The sequence below is a fragment of the Pseudophryne corroboree genome, chromosome 9 (genome assembly GCF_028390025.1).
Source record: "Pseudophryne corroboree isolate aPseCor3 chromosome 9, aPseCor3.hap2, whole genome shotgun sequence".
Taxonomy (NCBI): domain Eukaryota; kingdom Metazoa; phylum Chordata; class Amphibia; order Anura; family Myobatrachidae; genus Pseudophryne; species Pseudophryne corroboree.
Genome location: NC_086452.1, coordinates 413,149,461 through 413,170,851, shown reverse-complemented (window position 1 = coordinate 413,170,851; position 21,391 = coordinate 413,149,461). Strand labels below are relative to the sequence as shown.

The following is a 21,391-nucleotide window of genomic DNA, read 5'->3' as shown; positions in this document are numbered from 1 at the left end:
GTCTCCCTGACTCTCCCCTGCAGTCCTGCACTACAGAAAAGGGTAAAAAAGAGAGGGGGGCACTAATTTGGCGCAGTTTTGATACTAACAGCAGCTATAAAGGGAAAAGCACATTTTATAGTGGTATTCCTGTCTATATATAGCGCTCTGGTGTGTGCTGGCATACTCTCCCTCTGTCTCCCCAAAGGGCTAGTGGGGTCCTGTCCTCTATCAGAGCATTCCCTGTGTGTGTGCGGTGTGTCGGTACGATTGTGTCGACATGTTTGAGGAGGAAAATGAGATGGAGGCGGAGCAATTGCCTATTATAGAGTTGTCACCCCCTAGGGAGTCGACACCTGAGTGGATGAGCTTATGGAAGGAATTGCGTGACAGTGTCAGCTCTTTACGACAGACAGTTGACGACATGAGACAGCCGGCTACTCAGCTTGTGCCTGTCCAGGGGTCTCAAACGCCATCAGGGGCTTTAAAACGCCCGTTACCTCAAATGGCAGACACAGACACGGATACTGACTCCAGTGTCGATGATGAGGAGACAAACGTGACTTCCACTAGGGCCACACGTTTCATGATTGAAGCAATGAAAAATGTATTGCATATCTCTGATAATACAAGTACCACTAAAAAGGGTATTATGTTTGGTGAAAAAAAACTGCCTGTAGTTTTTCCTGTATCCGAGGAATTAAATGAAGTGTGTGATGAGGCGTGGGTTTCCCCCGATAAAAAACTGATAATTCCTAAAAGGTTATTGGCATCGTACCCTTTCCCGCCAGAGGATAGGGCACGTTGGGAAACACCCCCTAGGGTAGATAAAGCGCTCACACGCTCGTCTAAACAGGTAGCACTACCCTCTCCTGATACGGCCGCCCTAAAGGAACCTGCCGATAGAAAGCTGGAGAATATCCTAAAATGTATATACACTCACACGGGTGTTATACTGCGACCAGCAATCGCCTCAGCCTGGATGTGCAGTGCGGGCCTGGCGTGGTCGGATTCCCTGACTGAAAATATTGATACCCTAGATAGGGACAGTATATTACTGACTATAGAGCATTTGAAGGATGCATTTCTATATATGCGTGATGCACAGAGGGATATTTGCCGACTGGCATTAAGAGTTAGCGCGCTGTCCATTTCTGCAAGAAGATGTTTATGGACGCGGCAGTGGTCAGGTGATGCGGATTCTAAAAGGCACATGGAAGTATTGCCTTATAAGGGGGAGGAGTTATTTGGGGTAGGTCTATCAGACCTGGTAGCCACGGCAACTGCTGGAAAATCCACATTTTTACCCCAGGTAGCTTCTCAACCTAAGAAGACGCCGTATTATCAGGCGCAGTCCTTTCGGCCCCATAAGGGCAAGCGGGCAAAAGGCGCCTCATTTCTGCCCCGTGGCAGAGGGAGAGGAAAAAGGCTGCAACAAACAGCCAGTTCCCAGGAACAAAAGCCCTCTCCCGCCTCCGCAAAGTCCTCAGCATGACGCTGGGGCTTTACAAGCGGACTCAGGCACGGTGGGGGCCCGTCTCAAGAAGTTCAGTGCGCAGTGGGCCCACTCGCAAGTGGACCCCTGGATCCTTCAGGTGGTATCTCAGGGGTACAAATTGGAATTCGAGACGTCTCCCCCTCGCCGTTTTCTAAAGTCTGCTTTACCGACGTCTCCCTCAGACAGGGAGGCAGTATTGGAAGCCATTCACAAGCTATATTCCCAGCAGGTGATAATCAAGGTACCCCTCCTACAACAGGGAAAGGGGTACTATTCCACACTATTTGTGGTACCGAAGCCGGACGGCTCGGTGAGACCAATTTTAAACCTAAAATCCTTGAACACTTACATACAAAGGTTCAAATTCAAGATAGAGTCACTCAGAGCAGTGATTGCAAACCTGGAAGAAGGGGACTATATGGTGTCTCTGGACATCAAAGATGCTTACCTACATGTCCCAATTTACCCTTCTCACCAAGGGTACCTCAGGTTTGTGGTACAGAACTGTCACTATCAGTTTCAGACGCTGCCGTTTGGATTGTCCACGGCACCCCGGGTCTTTACCAAGGTAATGGCCGAAATGATGATACTCCTTCGAAGGAAGGGAGTTTTAGTTATCCCTTACTTGGACGATCTCCTGATAAGGGCAAGATCCAGGGAACAGTTGGAAGTCGGAGTAGCACTATCTCAGATAGTGCTGCGCCAGCACGGTTGGATTCTCAATATTCCAAAATCGCAGCTGATCCCGGCGACACGACTTCTATTCCTAGGGATGATCCTGGACACAGTCCAGAAAAAGGTGTTTCTCCCGGAGGAGAAAGCCAGGGAGTTATCCGAACTAGTCAGAAATCTCCTAAAACCAGGCCAAGTCTCAGTGCATCAATGCACAAGGGTCCTGGGAAAGATGGTGGCTTCTTACGAAGCAATCCCATTCGGCAGATTCCACGCAAGAACCTTCCAGTGGGATCTGCTAGACAAATGGTCCGGGTCGCATCTTCAGATGCATCAGCGGATAATCTTGTCACCAAGGACAAGGGTGTCTCTCCTGTGGTGGTTGCAGAGTGCTCATCTTCCAGAGGGCCGCAGATTCGGCATTCAGGACTGGGTCCTGGTGACCACGGATGCCAGCCTGAGAGGCTGGGGAGCAGTCACACAGGGAAGAAATTTCCAGGGCTTGTGGTCAAGCCTGGAGACATCACTTCACATAAATATCCTGGAGCTAAGGGCCATCTACAATGCTCTAAGCCTAGCAAGACCTCTGCTTCAAGGTCAGCCGGTGCTGATCCAGTCAGACAACATCACGGCAGTCGCCCACGTAAACAGACAGGGCGGCACAAGAAGCAGGAGGGCAATGGCAGAAGTTGCAAGGATTCTTCGCTGGGCGGAAAATCATGTGATAGCACTGTCAGCAGTGTTCATTCCGGGAGTGGACAACTGGGAAGCAGACTTCCTCAGCAGACACGACCTCCACCCGGGAGAGTGGGGACTTCACCCAGAAGTCTTCCACATGATTGTGAACCTTTGGGAAAAACCAAAGGTGGACATGATGGCGTCCCGCCTCAACAAAAAACTAGACAGGTATTGCGCCAGGTCAAGGGACCCTCAGGCAATAGCTGTGGACGCTCTGGTAACACCGTGGGTGTACCAGTCAGTGTATGTGTTCCCTCCTCTGCATCTCATACCCAAGGTACTGAGAATCATAAGAAGGAGAGGAGTAAGGACTATACTCGTGGCTCCGGATTGGCCAAGAAGGACTTGGTACCCGGAACTTCAAGAGATGCTCACAGAGGACCCGTGGCCTCTACCTCTAAGAAGGGACCTGCTCCAGCAGGGACCCTGTCTGTTCCAAGACTTACCGCGGCTGCGTTTGACGGCATGGCGGTTGAACGCCGGATCCTGAAGGAAAAAGGCATTCCGGATGAAGTCATCCCTACCCTGATCAAAGCCAGGAAGGATGTAACCGTACAGCATTATCACCGTATTTGGCGTAAATATGTTGCGTGGTGCGAGGCCAGGAAGGCCCCTACAGAGGAATTTCAACTGGGTCGTTTCCTGCATTTCCTGCAAACAGGACTGTCTATGGGCCTAAAATTAGGGTCCATTAAGGTTCAAATTTCGGCCCGGTCGATTTTCTTCCAGAAAGAACTGGCTTCAGTTCCTGAAGTTCAGATGTTTGTCAAGGGGGTACTGCATATACAGCCTCCTTTTGTGCCTCCAGTGGCACCTTGGGATCTCAATGTAGTTTTGGGGTTCCTAAAATCACATTGGTTTGAACCACTCACCACTGTGGACTTAAAATATCTCACATGGAAAGTGGTAATGCTGTTGGCCCTGGCTTCAGCCAGGCGTGTCTCAGAATTGGCGGCTTTATCCTATAAAAGCCCTTACCTAATTTTTCATACGGACAGGGCAGAATTGAGGACTCGTCCTCAATTTCTCCCTAAGGTGGTTTCAGCGTTTCACTTGAACCAGCCTATTGTGGTACCTGCGGCTACTAGGGACTTGGAGGACTCCAAGTTGCTGGACGTAGTCAGGGCCCTGAAAATATATGTTTCCAGGACGGCTGGAGTCAGAAAATCTGACTCGCTGTTTATCCTGTATGCACCCAACAAGCTGGGTGCTCCTGCTTCTAAGCAGACTATTGCTCGTTGGATTTGTAGTACAATTCAGCTTGCACATTCTGTGGCAGGCCTGCCACAGCCAAAATCTGTAAAAGCCCATTCCACAAGGAAGGTGGGCTCATCTTGGGCGGCTGCCCGAGGGGTCTCGGCGTTACAACTTTGCCGAGCAGCTACTTGGTCAGAGGCAAACACGTTTGCTAAATTCTACAAATTTGATACCCTGGCTGAGGAGGACCTGGAGTTCTCTCATTCGGTGCTGCAGAGTCATCCGCACTCTCCCGCCCGTTTGGGAGCTTTGGTATAATCCCCATGGTCCTTACGGAGTTCCCAGCATCCACTAGGACGTCAGAGAAAATAAGAATTTACTTACCGATAATTCTATTTCTCGTAGTCCGTAGTGGATGCTGGGCGCCCATCCCAAGTGCGGATTGTCTGCAATACATGTACATAGTTATTGTTACAAAAATCGGGTTATTATTGTTGTGAGCCATCTTTTCAGAGGCTCCTCTGTTATCATGCTGTTAACTGGGTTCAGATCACAGGTTGTACGGTGTGATTGGTGTGGCTGGTATGAGTCTTACCCGGGATTCAAAATCCTTCCTTATTGTGTACGCTCGTCCGGGCACAGTATCCTAACTGAGGCTTGGAGGAGGGTCATAGGGGGAGGAGCCAGTGCACACCAGGTAGTCCTAAAGCTTTACTTTTGTGCCCAGTCTCCTGCGGAGCCGCTATTCCCCATGGTCCTTACGGAGTTCCCAGCATCCACTACGGACTACGAGAAATAGAATTATCGGTAAGTAAATTCTTATTTTTGCATCGCTGCTGCGCCCAAAGATGCCACAGCAATGCAAATAGGGTACATCTCTAAACCAGGCCCTTAGACTGTGAGCTCCAGAGTGACAGTGTCTGATGAAAACAACTGGACATAATTTTCCATTATATTATTAATAATAATAGCTATGTTACACTGAAAAACCTGGCTTACAGGGATCATTTTGTTGTGTTATCGCAGAGTAATTCAGAAGTAATTGGGTCACCCATTTTGTTGCATATGTTCTACCGCAATAATAATGATAATGATTCTGTCTTTTTTTGGAGTGTTAGATCATAGGGTCAGGGATTTCTGTACGTCATCTGATCATTTCTATTTAAAAAATAAAAATACATTTGCATTACAACGTCCCATACTGCTAACTACTGAGCATCCCCTAAAACAGGTGCATTCAACACGTGGCCCTTCAGATGTTGTGGAAGTACACATCCCAGCATGCTCTGCCACTGTTTTAGCATTCCCTAATAGCAAAACTGTGGCTGGGTTTGCTGGAATGTGTAGTTCCACAACAGCCGAATAGTTGCATACCCCTGCTGCATACTGTATCAGAACCATGATTGCCAAGCTCTGTGAACCATAAAAAAATAAAGTGTATTGCTTACATTGTTCTTGTATCACATGTCTCAAACACTGAGCATCTGCAGGAGGTGGATAAAGAAATATAACAAAGGATTTTACAAGCTTCCAGCCATTCACATACATTTGTTGGTGCACAGAAAAGTAATAACCATAATATGAGAATTTTTTTATTTTTTTTACTGACTTTCTGTTTTCTGACGGGTAAAGATGACAGTACATTTTTGCTGACTGTAGACTTACTGACAGTAGGCAAACATTTATCAGTGCTTGTGCGATCAGGGCTAAATTGCAGAGCACTTGATGAATGAGAGTTTTCCTACTATTATATGTGATGAGCACTTTCCTGTTATTATTATGCAAAGTGTTATTGTCACTTCCCGGTCTGATGATGTCTGTGTGATTTCCATGTTCCACTTCTTCTTGCTTTGCAGTGCGGAGGACAGATCAATGGAGGGGACATAGCCGTGTTTGCATCAAGGGCCGGGCATGGCATTTGTTGGCATCCTCAATGCTTTGTTTGCACCATATGTAACGAGCTGCTGGTCGACCTGATCTACTTTTATCAGGACGGGAAGATCTATTGTGGCCGACACCACGCCGAGTGCTTGAAGCCTCGGTGTGCAGCCTGTGACGAGGTAAGAACAGACCAGACTAATTGCACATAGAGGGAGATGTACTGAGCAGTGAAAACAGTGGAGAAGTTGCCCATGGCAACCAAACAGCATTGACGTAACATTTATAATTTGCATACTATAAAAGTATACAGCGCATCTGATTGGTTGCCATAGGCAACTTCTCCACTGGCTCACTTCTCATTCTCATGGATTTACCGACCAAGCCTGATGGTCTCCTTCTCATTCTCTCGTAATCTGTGCCACTTAAGGCCCACTAAACCTTACATCCAGCATAAAAATACAAGTGTTTGTAAGGGTTCCCGAGCAGATTATTACAATTATATCTCTTGCAGCATACTGTACAGTACATGGCCTCTGGTACTCAGCTATCGTAACTTCAGTTCTGAGAAGTTCTTCTTGCTATGTGTAAATGTTACAATCAGGTTATTTCTATATAAAAGTGCTAATAGTTATTATAGGCCTTGTAGCCAGTTGTTTTGTATATTCTTGGATCTCCTTTTGATAGTGGGCGCTTATGGGGGGTTGTCCAGCGTTATGATTCATTTCTGGGATCCATAATACAGTTCAGTGACGGGAAATCAATTAAGTTGTTTGGCTTTCTAGTATTGTGAATAGGCAACGCCTGAGACTAAGGAATAGTGTAAACAGGTGCACTCTCTGTATACACAGACGCACATTCCTCCAGGAGACCTTTTGTCACATTGAAACATGGAATTTAGCAGGGTAAAAGGACCTACAGTTCCATCTAGTCATTTAGACCGTGTGTGTGATGTGTTTGATTTCTTGGGGGGCAGATGGAGGGTTTTTTTTTTTTACATTTTCAGCATATTTTCTAGCTACGGCTTAGCAGTATTAATATGTTTTCTCCATGTTCTTGAATTTTGTTAATATATGGGTCTTCACTGCAGCTTAATAGAGTCTGTTCTATGGATCCTTTACCTTCCTGTAAGGAAACTTATGTTAACCTTCTGTTACATTTCAGTCTTCCTCCAATTTCAAAGTGTCACCCCCCTTGTTATAGAAATCCTCAAAGTGCTGCCTTCCAAATTCTATTCATACCTTCCCTTCCTGCTACTTATACTTCTTCCAATACAGCCAAGTATGTATGGGCTGCTCCCATCAAAATAATGGATAAACCAATTGGTTCATTGAAGATAGCAGCATTTGGGACTAAACAAGCAGAAAATATCTTTTTATCGCTTAGCAATGGGCGCCTTGCGCATTTCCCCAGCAGAGGAGCGGGGGTTTTGCCTTTTCTAACCCTGGATTAATAAATTGCGTAGTTCACAAAATCTACATTCCTGCAATAAATATTTTGGGTAGCGCCTATTATTTATAAATGGACGCCTTAGTGCTGTATTCAATTAGATTAATTTATTGCGTCAGGAAAAGGCTGGTAGCCTTGAGCTTTAACTCTCGGGGCTGTTCAATTACAGCTCCTTTTCCTTGTGCGGTAAATTACCCACTAACGCACGTTAACCCATAGAATCTGAGATAGCTATGGGTTAACATGTTTGTGCTACCAGCGATCAGGGCATTTAACGCGGATTTCTGGTTGAAGCTCCCTCAGGCTCAAATAAAAATCTGTGTAAAGTTTAGCCTGCGGGCTTTAATTGAATTGCCCCAGTAAATTAATTCACCTGTGGTGCAGATTAATTCACCTGAATCCAGCCCTTAGGGGCAGATGTATTAAGCCTGGAGAAGTGATAAAGTGGAAGGTGATAACGCACCAGCCAATCAGCTCCTTACTGTCAAGTTACAGGCTGGGTTTGAAAAATGACAGTGCATTATCACCTTCCACTTTATCACTTGTCCAGGCTTCCCCTGTTTATGTTGCTTTCTGCAGCAGGCTATAAGGGCTGCGTATCTTGCTCCTCCATGTCATTGCCTGGCACTGAGCAGTTAAAGGGCACATGTGTGGCCTCACCGGACTGCCAATGCACTATAAAGGAAACACAATATGGAAGCCATAAACGCCAAAGCATTAGTACCAGTGAAGGAAGTTTCTATGTAAATAAAGTCTGGCAGTACAACGTTTTATGTTGCAGATGTCAGCAGAGTCATAATGATGAAAAAAACCTCATTAGTCATATTGATATTTCCCATAATTATCTAAACTTCTCTTGACGCATTAGCTGTTTTCTCTGATAATAATAATCTGTAAAATTTGTGATCTTGTCTTGGCGGTGTATAAATTGTTTCTAGTCAAATTTATTTGGCGTACATAGTGATAAATGCCACAGGACACAAGGGGCCTCAGACAGATTAAAAGCGACTAAAACAGATTAAAACTATGTAAAGTGTCGCCTGTGATAAACCTCCTAATGATAATGTGTGGACCCCTTATTCAAAAGCAAAGCATTCAGTACCTTTAATACCAAGAAATAATGACACGGAGACTTGAATTTGGCAGAAAATTGTTAGCTATTTATTGTACCCTAACCATTAGAAAACCTGTAAATTGAAAATTTTAGTTAACATGCCGATTCAGCGGGCATATGGTGGCAGAAAAAAGAACAGCTATATTCAACTGATGATAACCTTAAAACATTAAATTTCCAAACTATCCTAATTTTAACACAAACTATAAAATAGGTAATAGGTGCCCGACTCAGACCCCCACGGTGACTACCCACCCTGATGGGTGATGCCGCTGCCCCCGGACGGGTGGTCAAGCGGCCTTAAAAGTCAATGGAGGTGAGTGCACCTAAACCTCACCAAACTGTAAATCCCTGCAACTAACAAGACAAACTACAACCTGCCGTTCTTTTCCGCTAACAAATAGCCAACGATAAAACCAGACTAACAATTCAAAGCCAAGGCACTCCGTGCCAGAACCTCTACCAAACAGGGTGGGAGGGCGGGAAGGCAATTCAGCAGCAAGAGAGACCAAGCTGGCCTAGCAGTCCCTATATATACTGACCCTCCCCTCTCTACCATGGGCTGTACTTTTCCTCACAGCTAGGTCCACCCCTCACAGGAGGTTTAACTCTCTCTATTCCTATGCAGTCTTTTCGCTCTCCTTATACACACAGCGGGCGTGCTCATTTTGTTGTTGGCTTGACCAATATGGCTGAACCAGCCTTTATGTGAAAGCTACCTGTCAATTGTCAATATAGTAACAGCTCACAAGGGCACGGAGACAGAAGACACAAGGTGTATCATGTCACAATGATGTCTCTATCTCCTAGCAAATCAGTACTTCATGTTCACTGAATATGGGTCACACACAAAATGGCTGCCTGTACTGTGTTAAACTGATCTAATTATGGCTTCTTTCAAAAAATATGATCATGTTTTTTGCACGTCATTTTGTAGAATAACTAATTAAAATTTTAGAATGAAATTACCTGGATAAAGTATTTCTGTTTTGGAGAAGTCTGCATCCATTTTGGAACATTTGACTTGAATTTGCAAATCATGTCAGTCAAAAACACTTTACTCGTATTTAAGAAAAAAATCGACTTTATTGTTAGAGACTTTGCTGTTAGTGCTATTAGCTGCTATTTTATTGTTGATTGGTGGTGTGTTTTTGAAGGGCTGACATTATGTGAATATGCCTAAGGTCACAGTTTATACAGATGTTCTAGGAAATATTTCTGTGCGTATGTGTCCTGGTGAGGTAGTGAGAAATAGCTGTTGTCTTATCTCACCTCAGTATGTTACTATTCAGCAAAAATCACGCCACAAGCCATCCCTTGATAGGATAAAGTAGGATTAAGCAGAGCCCGGAGGCCGTCTGCAGATTAACTATTTTTGTTGCTGTCATATGATCTCAGAACACTAAAGGCTGTTAATATTATAATATTTCCCCAAAAATAAAATGCATCTGCGGAATGAACAAATTTGCCATGTTTTTTTACAAGCTATATACATTTTAGTAACCATATCAAGAAACATTAATGTTATTACAATAAAATGCATTAGAAGAAACTGATTAACTCATGCTGTAAGCAAAATACAATATAGTCCTTCTTATAGCAGCTATAAACCAACATTGTCCCTCAAGGCCTACAAATGAGGGTTTCAGCTTTCATATGAGGGATTGTGAGACATGCAAATCATTCCTTATACATCCCTTGTGGCCAGCTTTGCATACATAAACAATATTTAATAGCACTGACACAGATGATATGTAATGCCATATATTCAGCATAGTCATTACTGAGTGTTGGTCAGTTAAGGGGAACAATGTCCTACCACAGAATTCCCCACGCTCCGCCATTACAGTCCAGGTTTAAAGGAAAACCATGCTTGAATCCAGATAGGTAAATCAAATTGAATGAGGTATTGCGTCACCTGTGCTCAAGAATGGATATCCTTAAAACCTGGACTGTAATGGTAGTGTATTGATAAGATGTTCATATGCCACAAAATGGCTGCCTCAACCATATATAAACAATGGTAATTGGTGAATGCTATTTTAAGTGTATCAGTGAAAGGAATTGTAATGTAAAATAATGTTGACTGGTGTTCTGCAAATCATGACCACATTTATTTTTGAAATGGTGGGAGATTTGCTAACAGTTAACGTATCTCCCACCATTTTAAAAATGAGACCACACAAATCCAAACCACACCTTCATTATAGCACACTTACAAAAGGGCTGTAAACATTTACTAACTCCCATCTTTTTTAAGGTATTGCACGATCCTTCACTGTAACAAATTTATTTTTTACAAACGGTTACAATCATTTCACAAACACACCTATTATACATAGTTTCAAGCGCTTTGTTACATTATTTATGAAATAGGTAATGTTTGTGTATCAGCTGCCCTGTTCCTTAATATGCAAATACAGATGCGGGAGTGGTTCACATTGGAAATGCTAAAATTATTTGATCTTTTTTAGAAGCATGATGTTGCATACATTACAAAAAAATATCCTACGATATCAACAAATTAACCTCAGATTCACAGTCTTTGTGCTCATGATGTTCGGAACATTAACATTATTCAAAATTAAAATTATTTTGACTGGTCCACTTAAGATCCCATTCAACCACTTCCTTTGTCTAGGTGGAGGCAGCCATTTTGTGGGATAAGAACATTCTATCAATATTCTGGGAACTGATGACATCACTGAGCTCTTAATAGACATCTTTCTCATTGAAGTAATATAGGTCTTCTCAAATAATTGTGTAGGTAAAGTGTTTATACCCATCTATTCAGTTATTTCTATTTCCGCATTATCTCCATTGATCTCAGGGAGACATTTAGCAAAGCTGGAGAGAGATAAAGTAACGCCCAATCAGCTTCGAGCTGCCATTTTACAGGCTGTCTTTGAAAAATGATAGGAGCTGATTGATTGGTATTTTATCTCTCGCTGCTTTAGTTCTCTTCAAGCTTTGCTAAATCTCCCCCTCTGTCTTAAGATATGGTGCCATTGTCAAGTTTATGAACAATTCTTATCAGCAGAAAACCTGATTCCTTTCCCCCTTTTAGATTATTTTTGCAGATGAATGTACAGAGGCAGAAGGAAGACACTGGCATATGAAACATTTTTGTTGCTTTGAATGTGAAACTGTACTCGGCGGCCAGAGGTACATTATGAAAGAAGGACGTCCGTACTGCTGTAACTGCTTTGAGTCCCTGTATGCAGAGTATTGCGACACCTGTGCTCAGCATATAGGTAAGAATCTTTGCTCTCTTCCATCTTTATATGTTGGTAATTTATGCCCTTATTTGGGGTATATGCAATTAGCGGCGAATCGCGGCAATTTTTCGCCCCTTTTTTAATTCGACACAATTCGACCATCGAATTCCGGCAAGTGGGTGCCGAAATTCACCATATTCAATCAAAAACGGATTCGACAGTCCCGCTGTCGAAAAACGGCCGATTTGACGGATTTTGATCCGATTTTTTAAAAACGGGAAAAAACCCGAAAAAAATTGCGTGGGGTCCCCCCTCCAAAGCATAACCAGCCTCGGGCTCTTCGAGCCGGTCCTGGTTCTAAAAATCCGGGGGGGGGGGAATGACAGGGGATCCCCCGTATTTTTAAAACCAGCACCGGGCTCTGCGCCTGGTGCTGGTGCAAAAAATACGGGGGACAAAAAGAGTAGGGGTCCCCCGTATTTTTTACACCAGCATCGGGCTCCACTAGCTGGACAGATAATGCCACAGCCGGGGGTCACTTTTATACAGCGCCCTGCGGCCGTGGCATTAAATATCCAACTAGTCACCCCTGGCCGGGGTACCCTGGTGGAATGGGGACCCCTTCAATCAAGGGGTCTCCCCCCCAGCCACCCAACGGCCAGGGGTGAAGCCCGAGGCTGTCCCCCCCATCCAAGGGCTGCGGATGGGGGGCTGATAGCCTTGAGAAAATGTAAAGAATATTGTTTTTTCCAGTAGTACTACAAGTCCCAGCAAGCCTCCCCCGCAAACTGGTACTTGGAGAACCACAAGTACCAGCATGCGGGAGAAAAACGGGCCCGCTGGTACCTGTAGTTCTACTGGGGAAAAAATACCCAAATAAAAACAGGAGACACACACCGTGAAAGTAAAACGTTATTTCACACCTGCCGACACACACATACTTACCTATGTTGACCCGCCGACTGCCACGCCCCCCTCGTCACTGAAGAATCCTGGGTACCTGTGAAGAAAATTATACTCACCTGATCCAGGGTCCAGATTATAATCCACGTACTTGGCACAAAAAAAAAACGAACACCCGGACCAGGCGGACTGAAAGGGGTCCCATGTTTACACATGGGACCCCTTTCCCCGAATGCCGGGACCCCACGTGACTGCTGTCACAGAAGGTCCCTTCTGCCAATCAGGAAGCGCTACTTCGTGGCACTCACCTGATTGGCTGTATGCGCGTCTGCTGGCAGATAGCGCATCGCACAGCTCCCTCCATTAGTTTCAATGGTGGGAACTTTGCCGTCAGCGGTGGGGTTACCCCGCGGTCAGCCGCTGACCGCGGGTAACCTCACCGCTGACCGCAAAGTTCTCACCATTGAATATAATGGAGAGGCTTTGCGATGCGCTGTCTGACAGCTCAGACGCGCATAGCCAATCAGCAGAGTGCCAGGACGTTGCGCTCGCTGATTGGCTGAAGAGACCTTTCTGTGACAGCAGTCATGGGGGGGTCTCTGCATTCAGGGAAAGGGGTCCCATGTGTAAACATGGGACCCCTTTCAGTCCGTTTGGTCCGGGTGTTCGGTTTTTTTTTTTTTGCCAAGTACGAGGATTATAATCTGGACACTGGATCAGGTGAGTATAATTTTATTCACAGGTACACGTGGATTCTACTTGGACAAGTGGACCGAACGTCGTGTCAACATAGGTAAGTATGTGTGTGTGTCGACATGTATGTAATAAAGTTTTACTTTCAAGGTGTGCGTGTCCTGTTTTTATTTGGGTATTTTTTTTCCAGTAGAACTACAGGTACCAGCGGGCCCGTTTTTCTCCCGCATGCTGGTACTTGTGGTTCTCCAAGTACCAGCTTGTGGGGGAGGCTTGCTGGGACTTGTAGTACTACTGGAAAAAAAACAATATTCATTACATTTTCTGAAGGCTATCAGCCCCCCATCCGCAGCCCTTGGATGGGGGGGACAGCCTCGGGCTTCACCCCTGGCCCTTGGGTGGCTGGGGGGAGAGACCCCTTGATTGAAGGGGTCCCCACCCCTCCAGGGTACCCCGGCCAGGGGTGACTAGTTGGATATTTAATGCCACGGCCGCAGGGCGCTGTATAAAAGTGACCCCCGGCTGTGGCATTACCTGTCCAGCTAGTGGAGCCCGATGCTGGTGTAAAAAATACGGGGGACCCCTACTCTTTTTGTCCCCCGTATTTTTTGCACCAGCACCAGGCGCAGAGCCCGGTGCTGGTTTTAAAAATACGGGGGATCCCCTGTCCGTTTTTCCCCCGGATTTTTAGAACCAGGACCGGCTCGAAGAGCCCGAGGCTGGTTATGCTTAGGAGGGGGGACCCCATGCAATTTTTTTTCGGGTTTTTACCATTCCATTTAAAATAAAATAAAAAAAAATATTTTTAAAAATATATAAATAATACTTGTGCCTCCAAAAAAGACAAACCAAGTACCAAATCCCTTCTAATATAAATAGATATGCTATTACCAATAAAAAAAACACCAAAAAAAACATGTTTTAAAGTTTTTTATTAGATTCCGCCACCAAAGTGTGGCGGATTGAAAATGACGAATTTACTGTCTAAAGGCACTGTTGTCGAATTTCCAAACTTCAATTGAATATACTTTTGGCGAATTGCCGCATTTGTACCATTGCAGAAATGTCGAATTTCACAAAAGTCGAATTTGGAAAGTCCGTTTTTTTGACGAAAAGTACTGAATTGCATTGTCGAATTATTTTTTTTTGGCGAAAAAGTCCAGTTTTTCGACAATTTCGGGAATTCGACCGCAATTGCATATACCCCTTCATCTTTATATGTTGGTAATTTATGCACTTATTTACCAATGAGTGATAAATTTCACTGTGAGTGATAAATTGCACCAGCCAAACCGCTCCTAACTGTCATTTTTTAAAGCCAGCATGTGAGATGGAAGTTAAGAGCTGATTGGCTGGTGCAGTTTATCACTCACAGTGAAATGTATCACTCATTGATAAATAAGGGCAAAAGTTTTAAAGTACCTAGGCTCTGCATAGCTTTACTTGTTTTTGTTTCTGGCTCCATAGTTTTGTATCATAAAATGAATATTGACTTAAGCCTACAACCTATTTCTTCATATATTTTGTATTACTTACTAAGTGGTAGCTGGGGATGTACAACTCAAATATCATTATTTATACAAAATGGAGGTGGCCATTTTGTGTGTCTCTGTTTACAAGATTGCAGCCTGTCAAATGACTTGGAACTAGTGACATCACTGAGGCACACTGCATATAGAATTTGATTGGCTGCCCACAAATTGTCTGCCATCACCATATGCAGTTCACACGACTACTTAAAGGCACTGAAATAGAATAGCATTCATTTTAAACAGCAGTGTATTCACTTGATATTGTCGAGCTATACTTTTTTCAGTTGAGATGTAAAGTACAGTAGTCATTTTAGCATAATGATCCTTCATAACCATATTCCTTTTCCAGCAAAGCAGATAATACTGTATCATTGCAAAATGCATGCAGAGGATAATTTTACTGGCGGCGGATGGTTTCAAGCAGTAAGTGTTCACTTAAGTAGATATTGCACAAGGATTATGGTATACTGAATAACCAACTCCATTTATTTACTGTAACATGACAGTGATACGCCAGTAAAAGCTATGCAGCCTAATTGTTAATTGACTACATGGATTATCGATTAAGAAACAAATTACTGTAACTGATTATTAATTAAGGAACTGTAACACTGTGACTGGTTAAAGCAGTCCGGTTGAACTCCATCGTAATGTATGTAATAGGAAATGTAACCTTAGCGCTGTATCCTGTGCAGCGGAAGTGGCTTCCTATGATTTCCAACGATTAGAACATGTTGGGATCTCAGGGCCCAGGTTCCATACTTCGTTTAGACTGTATATTTTGCTTGGAAGGAAGTGTATTATGGTGTATTTATGCTTCTGCCCAACTCATTATTGCCTACAGTTGCGCCAACGCAATCTATCTACTCATTGCCTACATGAAAATGCCTCATTACAGCATATTTGCACCACTTCAGTTGCAAGCAGAGGTACAATTGAAATGCATACATATCGCCATTACAGGTGTATGCAAAAACACACAAAAAAGGAGACTGCAGGTGCACACCACAAGCATTACTAATTAGAATAATTGTACTAAATTCTGCAGTTTAAGATTGAGGATCTTTGCATAATTTTGGCCCAAAATATGATCCTACCCACCACGTCCAGGTGACATTATCAGGTAGGTCCCTAACATTCCTAAGGTTCAAGTCCAGGGCATGGGATTCCCAAGCCAGCCCAACCAAACAGCCCAAAGGTACTACAAGCTACCACACTGGTGACAGTGTAAAGTGTTAGATAAGTAAGAGCAGCTGCTATGTGTTAAGATAGGAGAGAGGTATTAATAAAAGTGTTACATGGATAAAAAAACATATAAATCACGAAAACTCGCCAGGTAACCGCTGCTAAGTGCTGTATGCACACACTCCATCAGCTCCAGTACATGCTGGAGTTTGGGGTGTATCTGCTGGACTTTGGGGCTAGATTTTGTTCCTTACAAGTCATGTATTTACTGTACTTTTCTCCATACCACACATCTGTGCTGTGCACAGTGCAGCCAAAAAACAGGCTCTTTGCGTAGGGTACTAATTAATCTGCTATCTACTGTGACTCACCCCTCACTGCCGTTGAACAACACTACAACATTTTTCAAAGGCTGTCAAAATAATAGAGGGTTCGGAATATTTCCTTTTCACGCTTCTAAAATGGAAAAATCGGGACTAATTTACTGTATACACCATTTTATCTTTATTAGGCCTCTAAAGTTACGGTTAATAAACCTGCTGTCGTCCAGTGATTACATAGAAGGTATACATCCCTCTTTTATAGTTTTTCACTTTTTATACTCTATAAACATATTTTTATAGGGATGTCCAGTTGGAGCCATAAAATGATTGCAGAGCAAGAGCAACCAGGCTAAATGTATAACATGTCCCAGTGGCTACCAGTAACTAGAAGCCCAGCCTAGTAAATGTAACAGATTAACTCCTAAATTGTCAGTAAAAAAACCCTATGAGAGGTTCTGCGGTGCGTGGAAGGGGAGGGGGCTGCCATAACGGTGGGATATGGGGACTTTTGTCAGCAATTGCTATTTCTCATCATTACTACTGACATCGATCCACAGTTACCTCGTTGCCAAGGGGGAATCATGTCGTTGTACTGAATACATTAGCTCTCTGCAGATCCAAGGTTCTATAAATACAATATGATGTGTTGGTTGCTAAGGTAACAATGCATCTTAAAGAGATATAGAATGTGTAGGATAAGCTGCGGCTGCTGCATCACTGAAGTCCGTAATCTTTGGGCTCATTTTTTTCTTTATTAAATCATAATCGTATTTTTACTGTGAAAACCTCCAGCTCCAGTTTTATATAATGTCTTTAGTGCGTCATTCGCATGGATGAATAGTATGTGTGTACTGTATTATTTGAACGTTACAGGGAGAACTGTGCTGTGATTACAACAGGGAGCTCTCAGACATACGCCCTATTCTTGTCCTAAGGCTCCGCAGACTCATCTGTATTGTCTGTAGTGCAGCTGGTGGGAGCTTTGCACTAAATAGGTAAAATAGGGCGGATATTAAAGTGGTATAATACAACCAATTAAAGCCTCATCTGTTTATGGCATTAAGTAAGTAGCAGACGCAAAGCTGCATGCGTTCTACCAGCTGCACATTTACTGACAGGGAACTGCCATACTGATGTCATTATGTGATCTACAGTGCATCCGGAAAGTATTCACAGCGCTTCACTTTTTCCTCATTTTGTTATGTTACAGCCTTATTCCATTTTTCCCACAAAATTCTACACACAATACCCCATAATGACAACGTGAAAAAAGTTTTTTTGAGTTTTTTGATAATTTATTACAAATAAAAAACTAGGAAATCACATGTACAAAAGTATTCACAGCCTTTGCCATGAAGATCAAAATTGAGCTCAGGTGCATCCTGTTTCCACTGATCATCCTTGAGATGTTCCTACAGTTTAATTGGAGTTCACCTGTGGTAAATTCAGCTGATTGGACATGATTTGGAGAGGCACACACCTGTCTATATAAGGTCCCACACTTGACAGTGCATGTCTGAGCACAAACCAAGCATGGAGTCAAAGGAATTGTCTGTAGACCTCCGAGACAGGATTGTCTGGAGGCACAAATCTGGGGAAGGGTACAGAAAAATATCTTCTGCTTTGAAGGTCCCAATGAGCACAGTGGCCTCCATCATCCATAAATAGAAGAAGTTCGGAACCACCAGGACTCTTTCTAGAGCTGGCCGGCCATCTAAACTGAGCGATCGGGGGAGAAGGGCCCTAGTCAGGGAGGTGACCAAGAACCAAGAACCTGATGGTCACTTGTCAGAGTATTCCTCTGTGGAGAGAGGAGAACCTTCCAGAAAGACAACAACCTCTGCAGCAATACACCAATCAGGCCTGTATGGTAGAGTAGCCAGACGGAAGCCACTCCTTAGTAAAAAGTACATGGCAGCCCGCCTGGAGTTTGACAAAATGCACCTGAAGCAGGGGCGTTTCAACAGGGGAGGGAGCCCGTGTGCACCTCCGGGTGGGCCCCGTCCTCTGTACGGCGCTGTAGACCCCGGCATTGTGCCGAAGTCTACTGCGCATGCGCGAGGCTCTGGAAACATGGCGCCTGCCATGATCTGATGACTAATACCCTTTTCACACCGCAGCTATAACCCGGTAAATTGCCGTTTTTTAAGCCTTCCAAAACGGGTCTAGCTGCGGTCTGAAAGCTCCACATTGAATTTACCGGTTACAGAATACCAGTATTTTAAAACAGTTAAAAAGCAGGGTCCTACACGGTTCAGACCCGTTTCATTGTGCAATGTGAAAGGCTCAGAAACGGTATTTCCAAACCACAGGAGGTGATAGGCTGTCTCCATGCGTGATGTCACCAGGCAGAAGCAGGAAATAAACTGGAGGAAACACATGAGAGTGAAGAAGCGTTTTATTATACAGAATACAGTTTAAAATGGCAAATTGGAGTGATGAGGAGGCTAGGGAGCTGCTTGGGATCAGAGGGGATGAAGAAATATGTAGACAAATCACTGGGACAGTGAAGAATGCAGTAATCTACAAAAACATGGTAAAGATGCTTGAAGCTGCTGGGTTCCATCGTACGACTAGCCAAATTATTAATAATTAATAATTATTAATAATGTGTGGGCCAGAAAAGTCCATTTAAAATGACAACCACTGTTTTCTATGGGTGAAACGGGTTCAGTGTGAAACGTACCAAAACGGTAATGAAATGGTAATATACCGGTTACAACATGCGATGTGAAGGGGGTTTAACTGCTCAGACCCATTTTAAGACCCGTTTTAAGAAACGTTTTAAAAGCAGGGTTTGCGATGTGAAAGCGGTATAATTTGGCTACCACGTGTGCGTGGCGGCCGTTTTTGCAGCGATTTCCGCCGCAATTGCATCGCCCAATGCTGGACTCCGGAAAGGTAAGTATTCAAATGGGTGCAGTGTGTGCGGTGTGGCCCCCCCCTGGACCCAGGGGCCCGTGCGCACCACGCACATTGCACCCATTATAGAAACGCCAATGACCTGAAGGACTCTCAGACCATGAGAAACAAAATTCTCTGGTCTTATGAGACAAAGATTGAACTCTTTGGCATGAATGCCAGGCGTCATGTTTGGAGGAAACCAGGCACTGCTCATCACCAGGCCAATACCATCCCTACAGTGAAGCATGGTGGTGGCAGCATCATGCTGTGGGGATGTTTTTCAGCATCAGGAACTGGGATACTAGTCAGGATAGAGGGAAAGATGAATGCAGCAATGTACAGAGACATCCTGGATGAAAACCTGCTCCAGAGCGCTCTTGACCTCAGACTGGGGCGACGTTTCATCTTTTAGCAGGACAACCACCCTTAGCACACAGCCAAGATATCAAAAGAGTGGCTTCAGGACAACTCTGTGAATGTCCTTGAGTGGCCCAGGCAGAGCCCAGACTTGAATCCGATTGAACATCTCTGGAGAGATCTGAAAATGACTGTGCACCGACGCTTCCCATTCAACCTGATGGAGCTTGAGAGGTGATGCAAAGAGGAATGGGCAAAACTGCTCAAAGATAGGTGTGCAAAGCTTGTGGCAACTTATTCAAAAAGACTTGAGTCTGTAATTGCTGAAAAAGGTGCATCAACAAAGTATTGAGCAAAGGCTGTACATGTAGAATACAATGGTAGGTAAAAAAAAAATGGCGCTATTCTGTTTCTAACATAAAATGTAATTTATAAAATTTAATGAGAAAAAAATTGTAATAAAAGTAGGGACAGTGGAGGAGATTTTGTCAGGGAGGACTTTTAGATCTGGGAGCTTGTGCAGGGTAAGTCTGGACTGCTCTGCACTACTTTGTGACCTGCAGCTCCCCCACCATCCTTCAAGTAGGACTCCTTATTTTATGCATGTTATTATGCTTTTATTACATTTTATTCATTACATTTTATAAATCACATTTTATATGTTAGCAACTGATTAGCGCCATTTTTTACTTACCATTGTATTCTGCCTGTGACATTTTTGGGGGTTTAGGTTTATCCCTCTTTTTGGTAACAAAGGCAAGCTGATATTCAGAGACGCGCCCAGGGGTGTCTGTCACCTATCTCGTTGTATACTTATGTACATGTGATTTCCTAGTTTTTTATTTTTAATACATTTGCAAAAATCTCCCCAAAAAAAACGTTTTCACGTTGTCATTATGGGGTATTGTGTGTAGAATTTTGAGGGAAAAATGAAGTTGTTCCATATTGGATTAAGGCTGTAACCAGTAGCTGCTCTTGCCACGGGCAAGCAGTCATGACGTCTCTCCCATAGAGAGGAGCCGGCGCCCGGAGACAGCGGCAGCAGCGGACCAGCGGAAGCAGGAGCGAGGCAGGTAAGTATTTTGATTTTTCTTTTAGGGTTTCAAAGCAGCGCTACAACAGGGGGCACATACAGGGGGCACAGCTACAAGGGGCAGTACTAATGGGGGCACAGCTACAAGGGGCAGTACTTCTGGGGGCACAGCTACAAGGGGCAGTACTAATGGGGGCACAGCTACAAGGGGCAGTACTATTGGGGGCACATCTACAAGGGGCAGTACTACTGGGGGCACATCTACAAGGGGTAGTACTACTGGGGGCACAGCTACAAGGGGCAGTACTACTGGGGGCACATCTACAAGGGGCAGTACTACTGGGGGCACATCTACAAGGGGCAGTACTACTGGGGGCACATCTACAAGGGGCAGTACTACTGGGGGCACAGCTACAAGGGGCAGTACTACTGGGGGCACAGCTACAAGGGGCAGTACTACTGGGGGCACATCTACAAGGGGTAGTACTACTGGGGGCACAGCTACAAGGGGCAGTACTACTGGGGGCACATCTACAAGGGGCAGTACTACTGGGGGCACATCTACAAGGGGTAGTACTACTGGGGGCACATCTACAAGGGGCAGTACTACTGGGGGCACATCTACAAGGGGTAGTACTACTGGGGGCACATCTACAAGGGGCAGTACTACTGGGGGCACAGCTACAAGGGGCAGTACTACTGGGGGCACAGCTACAAG

The 21,391-nt window shown here is 44.4% G+C and overlaps 1 protein-coding gene across 4 annotated transcripts in view; it reads left to right on the top strand.

The window, feature by feature from the left end:
• PRICKLE2 (prickle planar cell polarity protein 2) overlaps positions 1 to 21,391 on the top strand; it is a 514,558-nt gene that overhangs the window by 455,289 nt on the left and 37,878 nt on the right. For all 4 annotated transcript variants that reach the window (XM_063940917.1, XM_063940918.1, XM_063940919.1 and 1 more), the window contains 2 exons: positions 5,941 to 6,144; positions 11,593 to 11,779. In XM_063940917.1, the coding sequence (XP_063796987.1) occupies positions 5,941 to 6,144; positions 11,593 to 11,779 (391 nt within the window). The remainder of the gene's footprint in view (positions 1 to 5,940; positions 6,145 to 11,592; positions 11,780 to 21,391) is intronic.